This window comes from Doryrhamphus excisus, chromosome 1 (assembly GCF_030265055.1).
Source record: "Doryrhamphus excisus isolate RoL2022-K1 chromosome 1, RoL_Dexc_1.0, whole genome shotgun sequence".
Lineage (NCBI taxonomy): Eukaryota > Metazoa > Chordata > Actinopteri > Syngnathiformes > Syngnathidae > Doryrhamphus > Doryrhamphus excisus.
In genome coordinates this window covers 41,393,056-41,413,098 of record NC_080466.1, presented here as the reverse complement: position 1 = coordinate 41,413,098, position 20,043 = coordinate 41,393,056, and the positions used below count along the sequence as shown (strand labels likewise).

Below are 20,043 nucleotides of genomic sequence, written 5' to 3'. Positions count from 1 at the left end.
AAATACGATCCTAACCACAAAGAAATGCTATGCTAACCACAAAGAAATACTATCCTAACCACAAAGAAATGATATGCTAAACACAAAGAAATACTATGCTAACCACAAACACCTACTGTGCTAACCATAGGTATGTTATGCTACTATGCAGTTATGCTACTATCTTAACAACAAAGAAATATGATCCTAACCACAAAGAAATGCTATGCTAACCACAAAGAAATACTATCCTAACCAAAAAGAAATACTATGCTAAACACAAAGAAATGCTTTGCTAACCACAAAGAAATACTATCCGAACCACAAAGAAATGCTATGCTAACCACAAAGAAATACTATGCTAACCAAAAAGAACTGCTATGCTAACCACAAAGAAATACTATGCTAACCCAAAGAAACTGCTGTGCTAACCACAAAGAAATGCTATGCTAACCAAAAAAGTGCTATGCTAACTACAAAGAACTGCTATGCTAAGCCATAAAACAACTGCACTTCATGCAATTTACAGCAATTTGTCCATACAGATTTACAAACCTCAACTTGATTGTTACACATTGTAACATTGCTATAGGGCCGAATAAGCTCTGCTTCTTCCTACTCCTTTCAGACGTGTGGAATTTGGCGCGTTAAATCACCTGCTTAGCCATTTGACAAACTTTCAATTAGAAACAACTTCATCCTTTGCATATCTCTGATTGCTAAAGGGTGTCAGACCTCACAAACTGTGATTCCGCCAACCTTCCTGAGAGAGGACACCTCAGTCGTGCTGGAATTCTCAAATGAACTACAGTGTTGCCTTCAAGTGTCAAAGAGAGTGAGAACAGGATCGGCTTTACTAATGATCTGAAATATGACTTTTTTACTGGTGATCAGCGCTCCTCTTCCACACGTAGAATGATGCAGAACGACCCGTATGAACTCTATGTTGATTGTACACGTTTGCACTTGAAACCATCACATGCAGTCTCAAATGCAGATGAACAAAAATGGATTCAACTGCAAGCTGGACAAGTTGTGATATCATAGCCGGAATCCTCACTGTTTGCTTCCCGTATCTCTCCCCTTTATGACAAGGTGAAAGCTGCCTCAAAGTACGTGGACGTGCCTGTAAGTACACGTTCTGTATTTGTATTTCCTATTTGTGTTGTTTTATGTACGCTATCGAACAAATGACCCTCATTTGGTCATTTTTATTGCTCTCCTAATACATTTGCATTGACGCTATTATTATTATAATAGTTGTTTTATTTATGTTTGCCATCTCTTCATAGTTCATGGGTGGAATAAATTAAAACAGACCATTTTGGACAGCTGGGATAGGTGCAGATTCTGGAAGAGCGAGAAAGCTCTCTGTGCGGGCATCTCAATACAAAGGACCCAAAAGAGCATGATAGGTCCCCTTTTCACATTGTTACACCGAAGAATTACATTACTGGCGTAGTGACACCTAGCCACATCGCTACTAGCCATTTAGCGACTAGCTTCCCCCGCACAAAAGCCACTAGCGAAAGGTAATGCTACATTTCGGAGCTGCCACAACTGCTACTGTCTTTTTGTTTTTGAGTTTGGAAAAGTTAACACGTTTTATGTCGCTATGTGAAATCAATGGACACAGGAAAGAAGTTCCGGTAATCCTTATATGGTAAAATTTTGTAAATGTACAGCAAGTACAGTAAGTTGGAGGTGTTTTAATAGCGGGCTTTGTAGGTGGAAGAGGCGTGTTCCAAAAAAGCTGTCTCTTTTTATCTGTTTTTATATCTTTAGAATGCATTAGCATTGTGGATGATGGGCAAAATTAATTTATTCATTCATTTTCTACCGCTTATCTTCACAAGGGTCGAGGGGGGTGCTGGAGCCTATCACAGCTGTCTTTGGGCGAGAGGCGGAGTACACCCTGGACTAGTCGCCAGCCAATCACAGTGCACATATAGACAAACAACCATTCACACTCACATTCATACCTATGGACAATTTGGAGTCGCCAATTAACCTAGCATGTTTTTGGAATGTGGGAGGAAACCGGAGTACCCGGAGAAAACCCACGCATGCACGGAGAGGACATGGAAACTCCACACAAAGATGGAATTGAACTCGGGTCTCCTAGCTGTGAGGTCTGCGCGCTAACCACTAGACCACGGTGCAGCCCGACGGGCAAAATTTAGTCAATCAAAAAAATGTTAGCTTAAATATGAGAGTGCACAGTTTGTTTTTTTTCTAGAAAATAAAAAAAATAAAAAAAAAAACAATCATGCAAAACCTGTACTCTTAAATATGGAGGAAGATGGTAAAGTCCGACTGTCAGGTTTTCATGCAGCAGCTATCACGAATAAAGCTAAAAAATTAGCATTTGTCCCATGGCGGTGCATATTGTTGACGCCAGTGAATATTTGACCAAGCTTTCATTTGCAGAGTCGTAATCCAGACGGTGTTGATACGTCCCCGTGTTTGTTGTTTCCGGTGTCCATTTATATTCATGCGGCCAGACACCGACAGCCAGCCTGCCTCGTGCCTCGCTCCGTGCGGCGTGTACATTGTGAGCCCATGTTGTACAACACATTCCCATTCTGCTGTCAGAGTGGCGGTTGCGGTGGCGTGTGTTTGGGAGTGTGTCAGCGTTGTGTGTGTGTGTGTGTGTGTGTGCATCCGAGCTTTATTAGCTGCCAACACATGACAAATTTCAAATGAATGGCTTGTCAGTGAATGTGACGAGGCATCGCTTATGCTGGCAGGGGTCGCACTTCCCAGTCCAGCATGCTAATTATGTCCCTCACGTACGAATCTGGAAATACACTGGTAAAAAAGGGTATTCATTTACACGCCGCCATCGCCATTACAAGTGTGTTAATAGAGTTTCTTTACCTTTTTTTTTTTTTTTGCTGATGAAAATAAAGGTTTGTAAAGCTACATTTTTTTGTGAAAGAAGTCGTCCACAGTGAATATTTTAATATTTTAGAAGTCAGAGTGGCAAGTCCCCCTCACAATCTGCTGTCCCTGGTAAACTCCACTGAGTATTTGCCGAGGCCGAGTTCACTTTGCACACGGCCAGACTGCGAGAGTTGTTTGGCAGCCAAACTCACACTCCCAAGTCAATCAAACACGGGGGCCATTCGAGCATCATTTTCCACTACATCCTCCTTGTCAATAAAACTGGACAATCCAGCTTGAATTGGATTGGGTCTCGTAATTCCTGGGGTATAAGACGCTACTTTTTTCTTGAACTTTGAACCCTGCGGCTAAGTTATCAGACACTACCAATCGTTTAAATACTGTGGACTGTGGAGTCAATCTTGTCAACTCATCGGAAAAGCAGGTCGTGACTGAATGTAACAGTGTCATCTTACAATAACAATGACACTAAACTCATCACGCGTCAACTTAACACTCAAAAGGTATAGCAAATAAATATACAAACATTTACCACTATGAGTTTTAATTAAACTATTTTAAAGTTTTCCCGTAGCGCATTTCGTCCGAGCACAAGCGGCATAGAAAATGGATGGCACTGCAATGCTGCCTCTGTCCACCGGAGGGAGCAGGGAGGCTGACATCACTGCAGTGCTGTTGCAGACGGAATGCAGTGTGGAAAGACTGGATTTGGGTTTTTTTTTCCATTTAAACTCGTATTCATATATACGATGTATATTTTGTCATGTATACTGTTTGAGTGTTAAGTTGCTGTGTAATGAGTTTAGTGTTCTTTGTAAGATGACAGAGTGAATCAAATTGTTATGTTGTTACACTGTTAAAATAACAATATCCTGGGATTCGCTCTTTGTGATTAGTTGTAGAGGTCGCAGAGGCTGCAGGGTTCAAAGTTTAAGAAAAAAGTAGTTGCTTATAAACCGTAAATGTTACCTTATGTGACAAATTTGCATTATTATTACTGCGCTAACACTGTTTCCTCATTCCTGCCTCTGTAGAAGCCCGGAATGGATGTAGCTGATGGTTATGTGACCTTTGTCCGTCACTCCCAGGACATGCTGCGGGAGAAGGTCAATGAGGAAGTGTACATCGAACGATTATTTGATGTAAGTAAACCACAGCTTTACTTTCCATATGCCGAATCTCACCCAAAAGTGAATATCATAATTTTTCATATGAATACAGTTGCAGCCCACACAAAAAAAAAAAGTCCTCCATGATGGATCTTTTGTAATGCTTGATGCACAACTTCTTGCCGTTGATTAAAAGTAAACAGCTCAAGCTTTAATGAACTTGCCGTTAAGTCACACGACAATGTTTGCCTTAAATACTTAAGCTGGGGTCAAGTAACACCAAAACAGCGCAACACCAAATGGAGGATGTCGCCCCCTAAAATGTATTTAAACAATCCCTGCAGCTAGATGAGTTTGCAGCTCTCTGTCTAATCTGCAGGCCTGCAGGATTATCTTGTTTTTCCGAGTGAGCAAACAACAGTTAAATGATGGGGGGGGGGGAATAAAAAGTGGTACAAAAAGATCACTTTGTAAGATGTCTTGGTTTGATGTTTTTAGGCAGCCCAGCGCGGATTTTGACTGTTTACTTGCACATTTTACTTGCAGAATGTAATTATAGTTTTATATTAGACATGTGCTTTGGTAACAAAATTTAATTTAAGCAACAACAAAATCAACAAAAAGCGAGAAGGGAATTGACCCAAGAGAACTGGGACCATCATCCACAATCTTAATGTGTGTTATCTTTTCTGTGCATTCTAAAGATATAAAAAGAGCTAAAAAAAAAAAAAGAGGCAGCTAATTAATGCACACACATAATGAACACATCTAAAACACCTCCAAAAAATGTTCCAAACTCAAAATAATAATAATAATAATAATAATAATACATTTTATTTGTATAGCGCTTTTTAAAATATTCAAAGACACCAAAATACAACATTAATTGGTTAATACACAGTTAAAACATGAGTAAAAGCGGGGCGGGGCACAGCAGTCAGATATAGAAAGTTAGACATTAAAAACAGAATTAAAGATAAAAAAAATTATGTTAAAAATAACAATGAGGCGGCACGGCGGTCTGGTGGTTAGTGCGCAGACCTCACAGCTAGGAGACCAGGGTTCGGTCCCCGCCCTCGGCCATCTCTGTGTGGAGTTTGCATGTTCTCCCCGTGCATGCGTGGGTTTTCTCCGGGTACTCCGGTTTCCTCCCACATTCCAAAAACATGCTAGGTTAATTGGCCACTCCAAATTGTCCATAGGTATGAATGCGAGTGTGAATGGTTGTTTGTCTATATGTGCCCTGTGATTGGCTGGCGACCAGTCCAGGGTGTACCCCGCCTCTCGCCCGAAGACAGCTGGGATAGGCTCCAGCACCCCCCGCGACCCTCGTGAGGAAAAAAGCGGTAGAAAATGAATGAATGAAAATAACAATGATTGGTTAATATGTAGGTCACATTATGAAATTATTATTAAATGGAGTATTGTGTTCGTTTCTCACATAAGGGTTGTGGATAAAAAAAACAAAAAAGCCAAACCGACCATCACTTGTATGAAGTACATTTCCACCCAAAAGGAACTTCATTTGATAGCATTGTAACTGAAACAATGTCTGACAAACAGAGGTACTGTATAAGAATGACATGATGAGTTCAAGTGACGAGCGGAAGAGTTTCTACAAATTTTTATGCTGTTGATTTTGCACAGATCCTCTGCCTTTTTTGTTATGTGCTGTAAGTCTGACAGCTGTGTTTGGTGTGATCCGTGAGGACTTAAACCTCGCTGCTGTACACACCACAACCTCCTCACGACTCCACGTCAGAATCTGGCTCTGATAAATAACCTGTGATTAATCTCTGACTGCAAACATTCCTTGACATGCCATTAAACAAGATCACACAAACATGTTTGCGTCAACAAAGTCACAATTAAGTCCTTGCTCAACTTAGCAGGTGCTGAGAAAGTCCGCCATGTGTTTATTATCTCCTTGCTTGTTTGGTTCATCCTGGCTCAGACGGACAACTACTCTTTGGTTTTGCTAATCCAAATCAGCCTCCATAAGCATAGCGGGTTTGCTTTTTCATCCGTCTATATCCTGTCAGGCTTGCCCAAAAACAACATTCTAATATAGTAACTAGTATATCCCCTCTGCCAACTCCACGTACTGCTGGAGTACATTGATGTACAGGCGTTCCTATTATATTGAATATTGAATATATATGTAGTATTCTGTTCTCATTGATGAGACATTAGCGTACATGACATTACTTGCACAATGGAGTCAGCAAAAAAAAAAAAAAGTTGTCCTCCCATTTAGTGTGGAAGTGGTACTTTTTAGGCTTCTTCTTTTTTTCCCTTCCCAAATCAGTGCGGATAATTTACGGCTAAGTTATCAGACACTACCAATCGTTTAAATACTGCGGAGTCAATCTTGTCAACTCATTGGAAAAGCAGGTCGTGACTGAATGTAACGGTGTCATCTTACAGTAACACTAAACTCATCACGCGTCAACTTAACACTCAAAAGGTATAGCAAATAATCGATTTGCCACTATGAGTTACAATTAAACTATTTTAAAGTTTTTCCATAACGCATTTCGTCCGAGCACAGGCGGCATAGAAAACGGATGACACTGCATTGCTGCCTCTGTCCACCAGAGGAAGCAGGGAGGCTGACATCACCGCAGTGCCGTCGCTCAGACGGAATGCAGTGTGGAAAGACTGGGTTTGTTTTTTTGTTTTTTTTTCATTTAAACTCGTATTCATATATACGATGTATATTTTGTCATGTATACCGTTTGAGTGTTAAGTTGCTGTGTGATGAGTTTAGTGTTCTTTGTCAGATGACACAGCGAGTCAGATTGTTATGTTGTTACACTGTTAAAATAACAATATCCTGGGATTCGCTCTCAGTTACAAACACGTTCTGTGGCTGCGTAAACGGCGATCCCGTAGCCTGGCGTAAACAAAGACAGTCATGGTGATGACAGAGTCACCTCAATGCCATGCGATCGACCCCCGCACAACAACAATGAACTTTCCCACTGCTAATGCATTGGATATACTAGTGGATGCCACTTGGATATAAATGCGTGTCTGGGTATCGACTAGTGGAGACATCTATACGCTTGCTTCTATCTGTCTGTGCCATTTTGTTAAAGGAGGCCTGGAGGTGCCAATCTGTCTCCTATACTCTTCCTCTCCGTCGGACCCGACAGAGGTGTCCGGTGCTGCATGTGTGCCGCTTGTTGCTGATTCTTGACCCATTGCTTTGACCCGTATCTGTTTTTTTTCCTTCATGAGAGGTTTTCTGTCAGGATTAGTCTCACTACGACTTCTCTTTGTTGTCATGCTCGATTAGTTCCGCCGCCGGCATCGCACAGGCCGATGAAGGTGTCTCTGGCTGTCTCCCTGCTGCTTTGTTGTGCTTTTCCTGGTTTGATTTGACCCTAGTATGCCTAAAAGTTTTGTCTACGAGAGTAAATAAACCATCGATCAGATGATAAAGTGGATAAATTTCAGGACGTTATCGATGTTGTCTTGTCATTTCCTATTTGAGACCCCACCTTCTAATTGGTAGAAACAAGCTGGTTGGTTCTAGCAGCCGTTTGGTTGCCGCCATCATCATACCCTTTAATACACAGGCCTCCTCAGGCCTATGCAGTTGCTATGTTTTTGTCTTTCTGGAACAGATTAATGCATTTATATTATTCCTTGGGGCGGCACGGCGGTCTAGTGGTTCGCGCGCAGACCTCACAGTGAGGAGACCAGGGTTCAATTCCACCCTCGGGCATCTCTGTGTGGAGTTTGCATGTTCTCCCCGTGCATGTGTGGGTTTTCTCCGGGTACTCCGGTTTCCTCCCACATTCCAAAAAAAACATGCTAGGTTAATTGGCGACTCCAAATTGTCCATAGGTATGAATGTGAGTGATCATCTTACAATATCATTCATTAGTGGTGAGTATGGGCTGCATGGTGGACGAGTGGTTAGCGTGCAGGACACACAGCTAGGAGACCGGAGTTCGATTCCACCCTCGGGCATCTCTGTGTGGAGTTTGCATGTTCTCCGGGTACTCCGGTTTCCTCCCACATTCCAAAAAACATGCTAGGTTAATTGGCGACTCCAAATTGTCCATAGGTATGAATGTGAGTGTGAATGGTTGTTTGTCTATATGTGCCCTGTGATTGGCTGGCGACCAGTCCAGGGTATACCCCGCCTCTCGCCCGAAGACAGCTGGGATAGGCTCCAGCACCCCCCGCGACCCTTGTGAGGAAAAGCGGTAGAAAATGAATGAATGAATGGAACAGATTAATGCATTTACATTATTTCTTATGGGAAAAAATAATTTGGTTCACTTCCATTCTTTTTGTATTACGCTTTGTTATTTTTTTCATATTTTGTTATTGTACAAAAATCTGACAAATCTATTCATGGTGGGTAAAAATACGTTAGCTCTTTCCATTTATGTCCTTTTTCACCCCCCCAAAAAACTAGAAAGATGTGTTATGATGTTTTTATGAGCTGTCATGGCATGTTTTTTTTACTGTTGCCTGACGAGATTAACCTCTTAAAATCTTTTGACGGCAATGCTATCAAAGTGTCCCAATCTCTCCCTAAAGAGATTCCATTTCAAATCACGTCAAAGTGTAATTTCCATCACCCTCTGAATCTGTAATCTGAAGATGAACAGCGATGTCTCTTCTTCTCGCTTCATTTTATACTTGTCTGCCAATAATATACTACACTATAATATGTAATAATAAACATTTTTCAATTGAAAGTCATTATAATTGGGTGTTTGACATGCCTTTGACCCTCCGTCTTCATTTCAGAATATATGTCAACGCTCATAATTTCATGTGTACATGACATATGTGGTCTAATACTGCTAAGGTTAAATAAGCAAGGACGTCTTAAGAAATTAAACATAATCTCAGATTAACTCTGGTAACAAGTGCTAACACATATAATCTGTCATAGACTCGTGGAGGAAGACATCATGTTGCTTCTGTTATTATATTTTCATGGTGGAAACGCTAAGGAAGCAGGTGCGGCGGGATGATTACGCTAAACCGGAAAGTCAAAACGGAATCTTTCTGTGAGACATGAACGCACGTATTTCTATTTTCTCAGATGAATATATTTTAAAAGAAATGAAAAGAGGCAGCTATGGATGCACGTAATGGGAAAATGGCCTGAAAAAAATCTCCTAACAACGCCGCCTTTTACCAAATTGTCCTAGCCTCGATATGAATATTATGAATATTCATGAGACAGTCAAACCTCGGTGTTGAAACGCCACGATTTTCGTATGTGCAAACTTTTTTCGCGCCTTATGTCGAACAGTCTTGGTTATCACACAACATTACACGTAATAAATTAGTCCACTTGCTTGTTTACTGGATCATTCTGTGAAATGGAGGGCCGGAACAAAGCCCCCCCCCACCCCCCACCCCCAAGACACATGGCTGACTTGCTTTCTGTCCATTTTTTATTGAGCATGACTGCTGAGGGGGAATAATTAAATAAAAAATTATAAAAAATAAAAGTAATAATGATGTTATATGTTTATTTTAGTCATCATTTATATTTCAAAATTATCTTCTGCATGTAAAATGATGTAGAATGATTGTTTATAAAAATGTATGTTTTGATAATATTTTTGGATTTGTTTGTTTGTGTTACGTCGTCTATGAAAAATATAAGTTTTAGAACAAATTAACGTCTGTACTGATTATAATCGCTCAAGGGCAGATTAGCATATCTCAAACAACAGGTTACAACGTCTACAGTATAAGGCAGGGGTCGGCAACCTTTATTATAAAAAGAGCCATTTTAGCCCCTCGCTCACTAAAGAAAATAAAAAATAAATAAATAAAAAAATTTGAAAATGGACTGGAGCCGCAAAACATAATTTAAAAACATCTTATAAATCGATCTAGATAAAAATATAAACTTATAAACTTTCAAAATATCAAAGTAGTTCAGCGGAGAAAAAGCAGAGTTGATCAAGTATAGGGTCTCACAGAAAGTCAGATTTTTTTCAAAACTCGTTATTATTTATATTATTTTTCCCCATTCGGAGCTACAACAAAGCGACTGAAGAGCCACATGTGGTTTTGGAGCCGTGGGTTGCTTACCGCTGATATAGGGACTGGAAGCGAGCGGGCGTTGGAGTTTATAAAAACGCATGAATGCATCGTTGGTATTGCATGAGTTAAGAAACATTCATTCATTCATTTTCTACCGCTTATCCTCACGAGGGCCGCAGGGGGTGCTGGAGCCTATCCCAGCTGTCTTCGGGCTGTCTTCTGGTTGCCAGCCAATCACAGGGCACATATAGACAAACAACCATTCACACTCACATTCATACCTATGGACAATTTGGAGTAACCGATTAACCTAGCATGTTTTTGGAATGTGGGAGGAAACCGGAAACTCCACACAGAGATGCCCAACGGTGGAATCGAACTCGGGTCTCCTAGCTGTGTGTCCTGCGCGCTAACCACTCGTACACCGTGCAGCCCATACTCACCAGTAATGAATGATATTGTAAGATGATCAATGAACAGATGTTTTTGTATTAAAAACGTTGTGTTCAAGGACGCTTAGCTATAACTGTGGAGCATGAAAAGACAAATGCGTGTTGTATTTGTGCAGTGCTCTTTGTTATGTAAAACCCAACTCCCTTTGATTTTTATCGATTCCCATTGAAAAATGAATGAATTTCCAAAATTCCGTACCATGGAAAGATTGGGAAATTTTGCAATGTCAAACGGGTAAAGAAGCGTCTCTGCTTTTGTTTATTCCCGTTTGTCCCACATGCAGGCAACCGTGATGCGTGTTTATGTCTTATAAGAATAGGGAAAAATTAATTTAGTCCCTGTGCACCCTTTGCCCCCTCCCTCGCTCGGTTTAGTTCTTGAAAGAGTGGCCCAGATTAAAACAGATGTGCTTAAATGATACTGGAGAGGGGACTTAGCACAAGGCAGCCAGGGATTATTGATTAAAAAAAGCCATGTCTTTATCTTGAGACAAATCCAGTGCCGCACTGATATGCCACATTTTCCTGCCGCGCCGCTTCCCTCGCACCCGCTCCAGGCCCGCGATGGGGAAGGCGGGCTCGGAGGAAGAGGGGAAACGGGGTTAAGGAAGAAGAGGGCTGAGCCGGCGCGGTACAAGTTGAGCGTCTTAAAGCCGACCCCTCCTTTCTCCGAGCCTCCCCCCGAGGCTAGAGTTGCAGATACAGGGATTACACAGGTCAATTATATACTTAATCTGCCTTTGCCCAGAGGGGATTAGGAGAACGGCTCATTGATTGATTTGAAGTATTTCCGTTGACCTTGGATGGTTATCAGCTTCACAAGCGTGGCGAAATTGCACTTCTGTGTGACGAACTTTAAACCGCTTTTTAATCTGAGCTGTGCTCGCCAACTGCTGAATGGCTGTGGCGGAGCGGGGAGAGGTCAGGGGTCAGATTGAGCTGCAGATTGAGGGCTTTGAGATTGTTGTCGCCGCCGCTGTACTTTGCTCACAGTGGGTGATGGAGGGTGGAGGGGCGGATGTTTGTGTGTGGCGCTAGGGAATGGGGGGGGGGGTGCTTAAATTGTGAGTGGTAAAAGGGAAACAAACAAGTGGGCGATGGCACGGCTGCCATACCACTTGACGGTCAGATGCGGTCACCAACTGCCGGGTCGCCCGCCACGCCAAGTGAACAATTCAATCAACGCTGAGATTAAGCAACATGCAAACTTCACTCCGCCTTGTCCGGCACTCCGGTATTCTTCCAATCCAGGATCTCCGAACCTGCTCGCTGTATATTTGATGATACTATACTTATTTTTTGCAGTGTTAATCATCACCACATCATGAAAAGCATGTCAAACGATTGTTATGGTAGATAACAATAACAATGTTCATGACTAATAGTGACAAATAAAACCTGGCACTCACTGAAATATATGTCAGTGATAATGATCGACACGATTGGATCCATCCATCAATCAATCCATCAATCAATCCATCCATCCATCCATCCATCAATCAATCCATCAATCAATCCATCCATCCATCCATCAATCCATCCACTCATCAATCCATCCATCAATCCATCCATTCATTCATCAATCCATCCATCAATCCACCCATTCGTCCATTCATCCATCAATCAAACGATCCATCCATCAATCAATCCATCCATCAATCAATCCATCCATTCATCAATCCATCAATCAAACGAATCATCCATCAATCCATCCATTCATCAATCAATCCATCAATCAATTGATCCATCAATCAAACGATACATCCATCCATCAATCCATCCATTCATTCATCAATCCATCCATCAATCCACCCATTCGTCCATCCATCCATCAATAAATCCATCCATCCATTCACTCATCAATCCATCCATCAATCAATTCATCCATCCATCCATTTATTCATCAATCCATCCATTCATCCATCCATCAATCCATCCATCCATTCATTCATCAATCCATCCATCCATCCATCAATCAATCCATCCATCAATCCATCCATTCATTCATCAGTCCATCCATCAATCAATCCATCCATCCATCCATCCATCAATCAATCAATCAATCCATCCATTCATTCATCAATCCATCCATCAATCAAATGATCCATCCATCAATCAATCCATCCATCAATCCATCCATCAATCAATCCATCCATTCATTCATCAATCCATCCATCCATCAATCAATCAATCCATCCATTCATTCATCAATCCATCCATCAATCAACGATCCATCCATCCATCTATCAATCCATCAATCAATCCATTCATTCATCAATCAATCCATCAATCAATCGATCCATCAATCAAACGATCCATCCATCAATCCATCCATCAATCCATCCATAGCATGTTTTTGGAATGTGGGAGGAAACCGGAGTACCCGGAGAAAACCCACGCATGCACGGGGAGAACATGCAAACTCCACACAGAGATGGCCGAGGGTGGAATTGAACTCGGGTCTCCTAGCTGTGAGGTCTGTCCACTAACCACTTGAACGCCGTGCAAATTGCTTATTTACTCTTACTACGTGTGGCAATATAAATGTAAAGCCATTCTCAATGTCATAACTATGAAAATATTCCATTCATAAATAATAAATCCTAGTGAATTCATTTTCTGGAACCAATTAATGTGAATAAAAACACACGATAAGCTTATGCATTAAAAAAAAACACAAGTATGTTTCTGATTCGTTGCTAAATATTGCAGTATCACGGGATGTCGGTCTCTACGTCAGTGAAGGTTTCTGCTTTTCCAGGCGAATCCGTCAAGTCTTTTAGGTTAAAGCAAAGAAAGTTTAAAAGGATTAGTCGGGAAATAATGGCCATCATAAAAAGCCCAGCCGGGCGGTGTAGGTTAGATTGCCCGTGTGTGACTATTCCAACCAAAAGTTTTCCCTTCTGTTTAATGAAGTCTGTAAGCAGCTTATCGTCTTCATCATTACGGAGACGGAGCATTTTGTTTCCTCCTTTCATTCCTTTGGGTCTCCAAATCCTGGCTGAAGATTCCCAGCTCCGTGTTGCCGGGAGGAAACGGCTAAGACCGCTAAAGCCACGATCATCCCGAGAGGGGGTGGAAATACAAGTTTAATGGAGACTTCTCCTTTATCGGGTCCCGCTGGTGCATTGATGAGGTCTGGCGGGGTGAATTGATCAAGGACCCACATGTTATCTCTGGGGTGTCTATCACCTTTTCACAGCCCCCCTTTCACCCTCTTTGCCTTGTAAAAAGGGAGGTACGGTGGCATTTGTTTGATTAACTTGCCTGACAAAAGTGACAGCTGCTCACGGGCGTATGTGGATGAGTGGCCCAGCGCCGCTCCCTCTTTGTTCATCTGTCAGAGTCGGAGCAGGCCGAGTGGGGTGAAAAGAGACAAATTGGACCCAAAAAGAAGGCCATTCACCTTTGCCAGACCCCCCTCTGGCGCTCCACCCCTCTGTCCCATTCAGGTGCTCGGCGGGACCCTCAAGTGCTTGCTGGCTTATTCCATTTTCGCTCCCTCTATAGAGTTCCCTGAGCCCACAAGTGTTTTAGCCCTCTTTTCGCTTCCCTCAATCCACCCTAAGCGGCTCTTTGTGAGGAGAATGGCTTACTTTTCTCAGGGCCTGGAGCTGGCGGCTTTTTTTTTTTTGGGGGGGGGGGGGGTTATTGTCCACCGCATAGCTTTTCTGTTGCTCATTGTGTGATTACTCAATGACACGTCGCTGACCGTAATTCCGACTGTTTAGTTCTTCACAACATACCCCCCCCTCACACACACACACACACACAACCGTCTCCTTTCACAATCGCAAATATGCGCCTAACTCTTCTAAACAATTACTTTTTTTTAAAAAAAAAAAGTCTATTGACTACACTCAGGGGACACAAATCCCGTTCAGATTTAGTATAAATATTGAAGTTAGCGGTTGGTTGGTTGGTAACTCCTCACTGTCCCATTCTGCTTCCTTAAAGGAGCCCATTATGTTGCCGTGCCTGCGGTGTTCGTACTACGCTCAATGGTCAGCAGCGCTTCGCCTTTTGTGTCCCCAACCCTTGGCTTGTTGAGGGAAAACTTTAGTCGTGCCGCTTTAGTCTGGTTGTGTGTGTGTGTGTGTGTGTGTGTGTGTACCTCCTTGCTTGAATGGACAGCGAGTCCGAGGATGACAACATCCAAGACGAGATGCTGAGCTGCTATGAAAAGCCTCTTTATGGACATGTCGGCACCGAGATACATTTACACGTTTGAAGTAACACTTAGTGTAGCTCACCAAGCAAAGAAATTCTATATTTACATGGATAAAAAGTCAAAATGTCATAAAAAAATGGCATAAAAATCATTAATTCATTCATTTTCTACCGGGTGCTGGAGCCTATCCCAGCTGTCTTCGGGCAAGAAGCTGGGTACACCCCGTACAAGTCGCCAGCCAATCACAGGGCACATATAGACAAACAACCATTCACACTCACATTCATACCTATGGACAATTCTGAGTCGCTAATTAACCTAGCATGTTTTTGGAATGTGGGAAAAACCAGAGTACCCGGAGAAAACGGGAAAAAAAACATGCAAACTCCACGCAGAGATAACTGAGGGTGGGATTGAACTCGGGTCTCCTAGCTGTGAGGTCTGCACGCTAACCATTAGACCACTGTGCAGCCCGGAGGAAACCATTTCACACAAAAAACGTAAAAGAAGTATTAATACGTTGTTGGAATCGGAGGTTTGGGAGTATTATTAATGTGTAAATGGTATTGAGGGTGGGATTGAACTCGGGTATCTGAGCTGTGAGGTCTGCGCGCTAACCACTCGTCCACCGTGCAGCCACTAGCAGTTTTATTTACGTCTTAAATTGCTTATTTACTTTTGTTACGTCCGGCAATAAAAATGTAAAGCCATAACTATGAAAATATAATATAATAAATTCATTAATAATAAATCCTAATAAATTCATCATCTGGAAGCAATCAACGTGAATAAAAACACACAGTAAGCTTCTGCATTAAAAAAAAAAAAAAGTATGTTTCCGATTCGCTGCTCGGGTCTCCTAGCTGTGAGGTCTGCACGCTAACCACTAAACCGCCGTGCAGCCGGCATAAAAATCAGATATACTGTTTTTTGCAATGTTCCTGGTATGGATTTTTTTCATTTTTTTGCATTTACAATTGTCTTTTTTCTGGCAGTCATTAAATAGGGAAAAATAACCTGAGCGATGGGGCAGGACACCATAGAATTTTTATTTATTTTTTGTATTTTTCTGTCATATTTCCATATATATATATATATACGTGTAACTGTGCAAATATTCAGTTTATTACCATTGAATCCTACTTTGTGGAAATTGACGTATGGCAGTCGGAAACTTCCCTTTCAGTTTGATGATTGTATTTTTCCGACATGCCGACCTCGCCGCCAAGATCAAGTGTAGCGTTCTAGCGGGAATTGCACCAGCTGGAGATGACGAAATTGCACGATGCAATCCGCAGGTGACATAAAAGCCACCGCGGGTTTTCTTTGTCACTCAATTGCAGTCGTGTAAAAATATCCTGACGCATAAAGTCCACGTCGAAGTAATACTGGCGGACCAAAAAGAGTATCGTGACTTTAACCCTGGAGTGAAATGTGTAGCCGTGGCCCGAGGCATGACGTCATCCAGCGCCATTGTGTGAAAAGCTCTCTGGGGGTCAGCCTTAGACCTGCTGTTGGGTGACCAGCGTGCAGCTGGCTGGGTGGAGAATCCGCGGAGCTGGTGCTCAGAATGGGGATTGGAAGGGAGTTTTCCGACCCACTGTGTGAGTTACTATGGTAATTGAGTGTCTTCATCAATGGACCCACTTTGCTGCGCCGGTGAGCCGGACTAGAATAGGCCAGCGGTGGGCTCTGAAAAGCAGACCAGCTAGAATTAGACAAGCCCATTGTTCAAAGTGCATTATGTCTTGCAGTCAGATTTAGAGCTTCCACTCCTTCCGAGCTTATCCGCGCCATTGTTTGTGTATGTGTGTGTGTGTGTGTGTGTGTGTGTGTGCCTACAAATGTTACTATGTGTATTTATCAGCGCTAGCATGTGTGTGTTTGAAAGAAAAAGTAGTGTAGCTTTTGGGATTCCGCAACCTTTCCTCTCTCTCTTCTTCTTCTTTGGCAAGGAAACATGTCACTTGACGTTAGCGTTGCTGCACCCACAATCATCATTCCATGCCTTCTGCTAATTGCAGACACAGCTGGGTCTCAGCGGGACATTCTCTCTCTCTCTCTCTTTCGCTCTCTCGCTCTCTTTTGCTCTCGCTCTCTCACACACCCATGACATAATAAAAGAATCATTGACTATACAGTTTCTGTTACTTCAAGTTTTTAGGAGTTGCAAGAAAGTTGGCATAGCCTACAATTTGCTAAAAAAATAAAAAAACAAAGAAAAATAAAATAATTTCCAGTGTAAAAGCCACTATTTTTTCTTGTAGTTATTTTACATTTGATTAAAGTTACTGAAGATTTGTCAGATCAAAACGCAACATGTGATTTGGACCTACTTTTAGCGTCAACATACTGTAAAGCTAATCTACTGCAGTGTATTTTATGCGTTCATGCATCGTGTAAACTTATGAAATATTTCAAAATTGTATCGTTTTTTTTTTGTTGTTTAACTGTGGAAGCACATTTTCCAAAACGAGTGTTTCAGGGCACCCAAAAGAAACCGCGTTTTGATTACTCGGATGGCGATGGAGATATCACGAATCGTCACAGATGATGTAAGAAGTCACCTTTACTCATATACTCACTTATCATCAACAATTCTAAAATATTACTACCCCGTATTATTTGGGATGGATTTATAACGGGTGCTATAAATTGTAAATTTGCTGACCTGGACGTCTTCAACTGTGAATTGAGGCCCCCCCCCCTGATATAGGTGGTCTTACACAGCCTTTAAACATGCATGAATGCCCACAGGAGCAGCAACAGAGGCAGAAAGAGGCAGAGGCCCGGTAGCTTGTAATCCCTGTGTACCCCCCGTGGTGGGGCCCCCTCATCAGCTCCAACATTCATGCTTCTCAGCGGCACAAAGGCTCCTGAGCAGCCCCTCAGAGAAGGGTCACCGACCTTACAAATCGTTAGACTTTTCATGGGTTTTGTGTCTAACTGTGTACAGCTGCGTTTCCTACCCCCCCCCCCCCCCTAAACTCATATTCCTGTTTGTGTACAAGTGTGAACTTACTACGAATTTGATGGATTTGAGCAACCGAGTACTTTTCACAATGATGGTATCAAAGAAATAACATTTAAAAATATAAATACGTGAATCCCTCGTTTATCACTGTTAATGGGTCATGGACCCCACAGTGATAACTGAATTTCCTGAAAGTAGAAATCAAATATTTGCATAATTATAGCACAGAAACCTTCTAAATATTAGACATTAGACCAGGGGTGGGCAAACTACGGCCCGGGGGCCACATGCGGCCCGCCAAGTGTTTCAATATGGCCCGCCTGTTTTTTCCAAAGTATTTCATTTAAACTCAACACATAACCTGGCATCGTGGCTTGGGCCAACTTTTTGATGGTTGAGGTAGCTGCTTTATCAATTTTGTTATTTGATGTGGTCTGTTGTTTACAAAATGCTCCTGGAAAAAGTAACACAAGCACAAAAATAAAAATAATGACAATAATAATAAGAAGAATGTTGTTAATAATTACTATTATTATATTCATATTGTTGTTAATAATATTAATATAATAATAGTCGTAATATTATTATTGTTATTATTATTAACAATAATAATAATATACTATAATGATAATAACATTACTATAACTAATAATAACAAATCTAATATAATAATATATATATAAAAAAGTAATAATAAAGACAATAATAGTAATAAAAATAATAATACATTTAATTTCCAACACACTTTACATCAAATAAATGATTTCAAAGTGCACATATAGCAGATTGCATGACACTTTTACATGTAAAATATGCGTAAAAATAGGACTGTTGCATGTAAAATACTATATAGTCTGCCCCCCCCCCCCCCGTCAATTTTGTTAAATCAATGCGGCCCGCGAGTCAAAAAGTTTGCCCACCCCTGCATTAGACAATATTAGACAATATTAAACATTATTAGAGCCCTGTAGGCATGAACTAACACCCCTATAGTCACCTTTACATTCATATTACTCAAATTAGGAGATGTAATAATAGTAAATAAGCTATTTAAGACATAAATAAGATTGGTGCTTGTGTGTGTGTGTGTTACTATAAATATGCACGATGAGCGGCAGGCAGACAGGAAGTGACATGTGGCGTTCAGAGCTGAGCTTAGCTGTGTGTGGGTTATGGCCGCAAGAGTAGTGTTCCATTCATCACAGAGACCGAGTCACCAATGCGTGGATGATTTGTATGGTCGTATGCGAGGCATTTTTTTGGTAATGCAAAAAAACGGTCGATGCCATCGCCACAGTTTTAAAAAAACATGTTAAGGTTTTTGCAGCGATCGCCGTTTCACATCACGGACAAGTAGCACGACAAATGGAACGTCATTTTTCCATAAGACGATTCCGAATAGGATGCTCAGATGTCTCACATGAGGCCGTGGCAGATGTACGATACCTCGCCAGGGTTGTCCAACTGCGAGGGACACGTTAGCTTAGCATTTTGGACGTGACATCAGTTGCCAAACGGAAATAAATTCCAACGCCGTTAGGTGCATTTGTCGGTTGGTGCGATGTTATCAAACTCGTATCCACGTGCTTGTCATGTGACCCCCCCCACCACATGGCAAAAAAAGTCACGGATGAGAAGATGATGTGTGCCATTTTTTAAATGATATCCTGCTGGTGGCAGCCCCCCCCCCATCCCCCCCTCACCCCCCCACCAAGTGGCATGTTAAGACTCGGGTGTGAACGCTGGCTTCCAGGCAAGGTTGTGTGTGGCAGTGAGCGGAGGTTCTCGGAGGGATGGGTGGGTTGGTGTCAGATGGGGGCAGGAGGTCGCGCCGTCTCCCAGCCCCTCCGTGTGCATGTGTGAGTGCGTGCGCACGGGTGTTGTGTGCGGCGTGCTTGTCGCTTGTGTATAGGTAGGGGTTCATCGGCGTGTCACGAGGTGACAAAACCCGCTAATGTATGTATGCACACACACACACACACACACACACACACACTCACATGGCGTTATTATTATTCAGAGCTACATTTCGCTTGTTTTTGGCTGTGGTTAAACGCGAGCCCCCTGCTGATCCCACGCGGCCTTAAAAAGATGAATTCATCTGATGGGAGCATTTTTCTTTTGTCCGTTCCTGCCAAAAGGACTAAAGCAAGCGGAGCAATCACTGTTCACTTTACGAGCTCTTCAAGTGTCAATTGGCTTTCATCTTCTTTAACATGTGGACAGCAAAACATCTTAATCACGCCCTGAAGGAATATCACATTGTCCAGGACGTGGAAGCTGTTTGGGAGGAGGCTGTGCTATTCTTGGTTTGGTTCCGGAAGATGGCGGAAGGAGTTCCGTTTAGACTAACCGATCAAGTTAAAGCCTATTTACTGTATGTACACTCCTGGTTAGACCAGTTGTAAAATTGCAAGC

General features: G+C 42.0%; 1 protein-coding gene across 10 annotated transcripts in view; it reads left to right on the top strand.

Annotated features, from left to right (window-relative positions):
- Positions 1-20,043, top strand: part of cadpsa (Ca2+-dependent activator protein for secretion a) — a 95,320-nt gene that overhangs the window by 65,377 nt on the left and 9,900 nt on the right. For 7 of the 10 annotated variants that reach the window (XM_058065746.1, XM_058065765.1, XM_058065775.1 and 4 more), the window contains 2 exons: positions 1,075-1,107; positions 3,921-4,028. In XM_058065746.1, coding sequence (XP_057921729.1) covers positions 1,075-1,107; positions 3,921-4,028 — 141 coding nt within the window. Of the gene's footprint in view, positions 1-1,069; positions 1,108-3,920; positions 4,029-20,043 lie in introns of all 10 variants that reach the window. The other 3 variants (XM_058065755.1, XM_058065719.1, XM_058065699.1) reach the window with 1 other exon arrangement.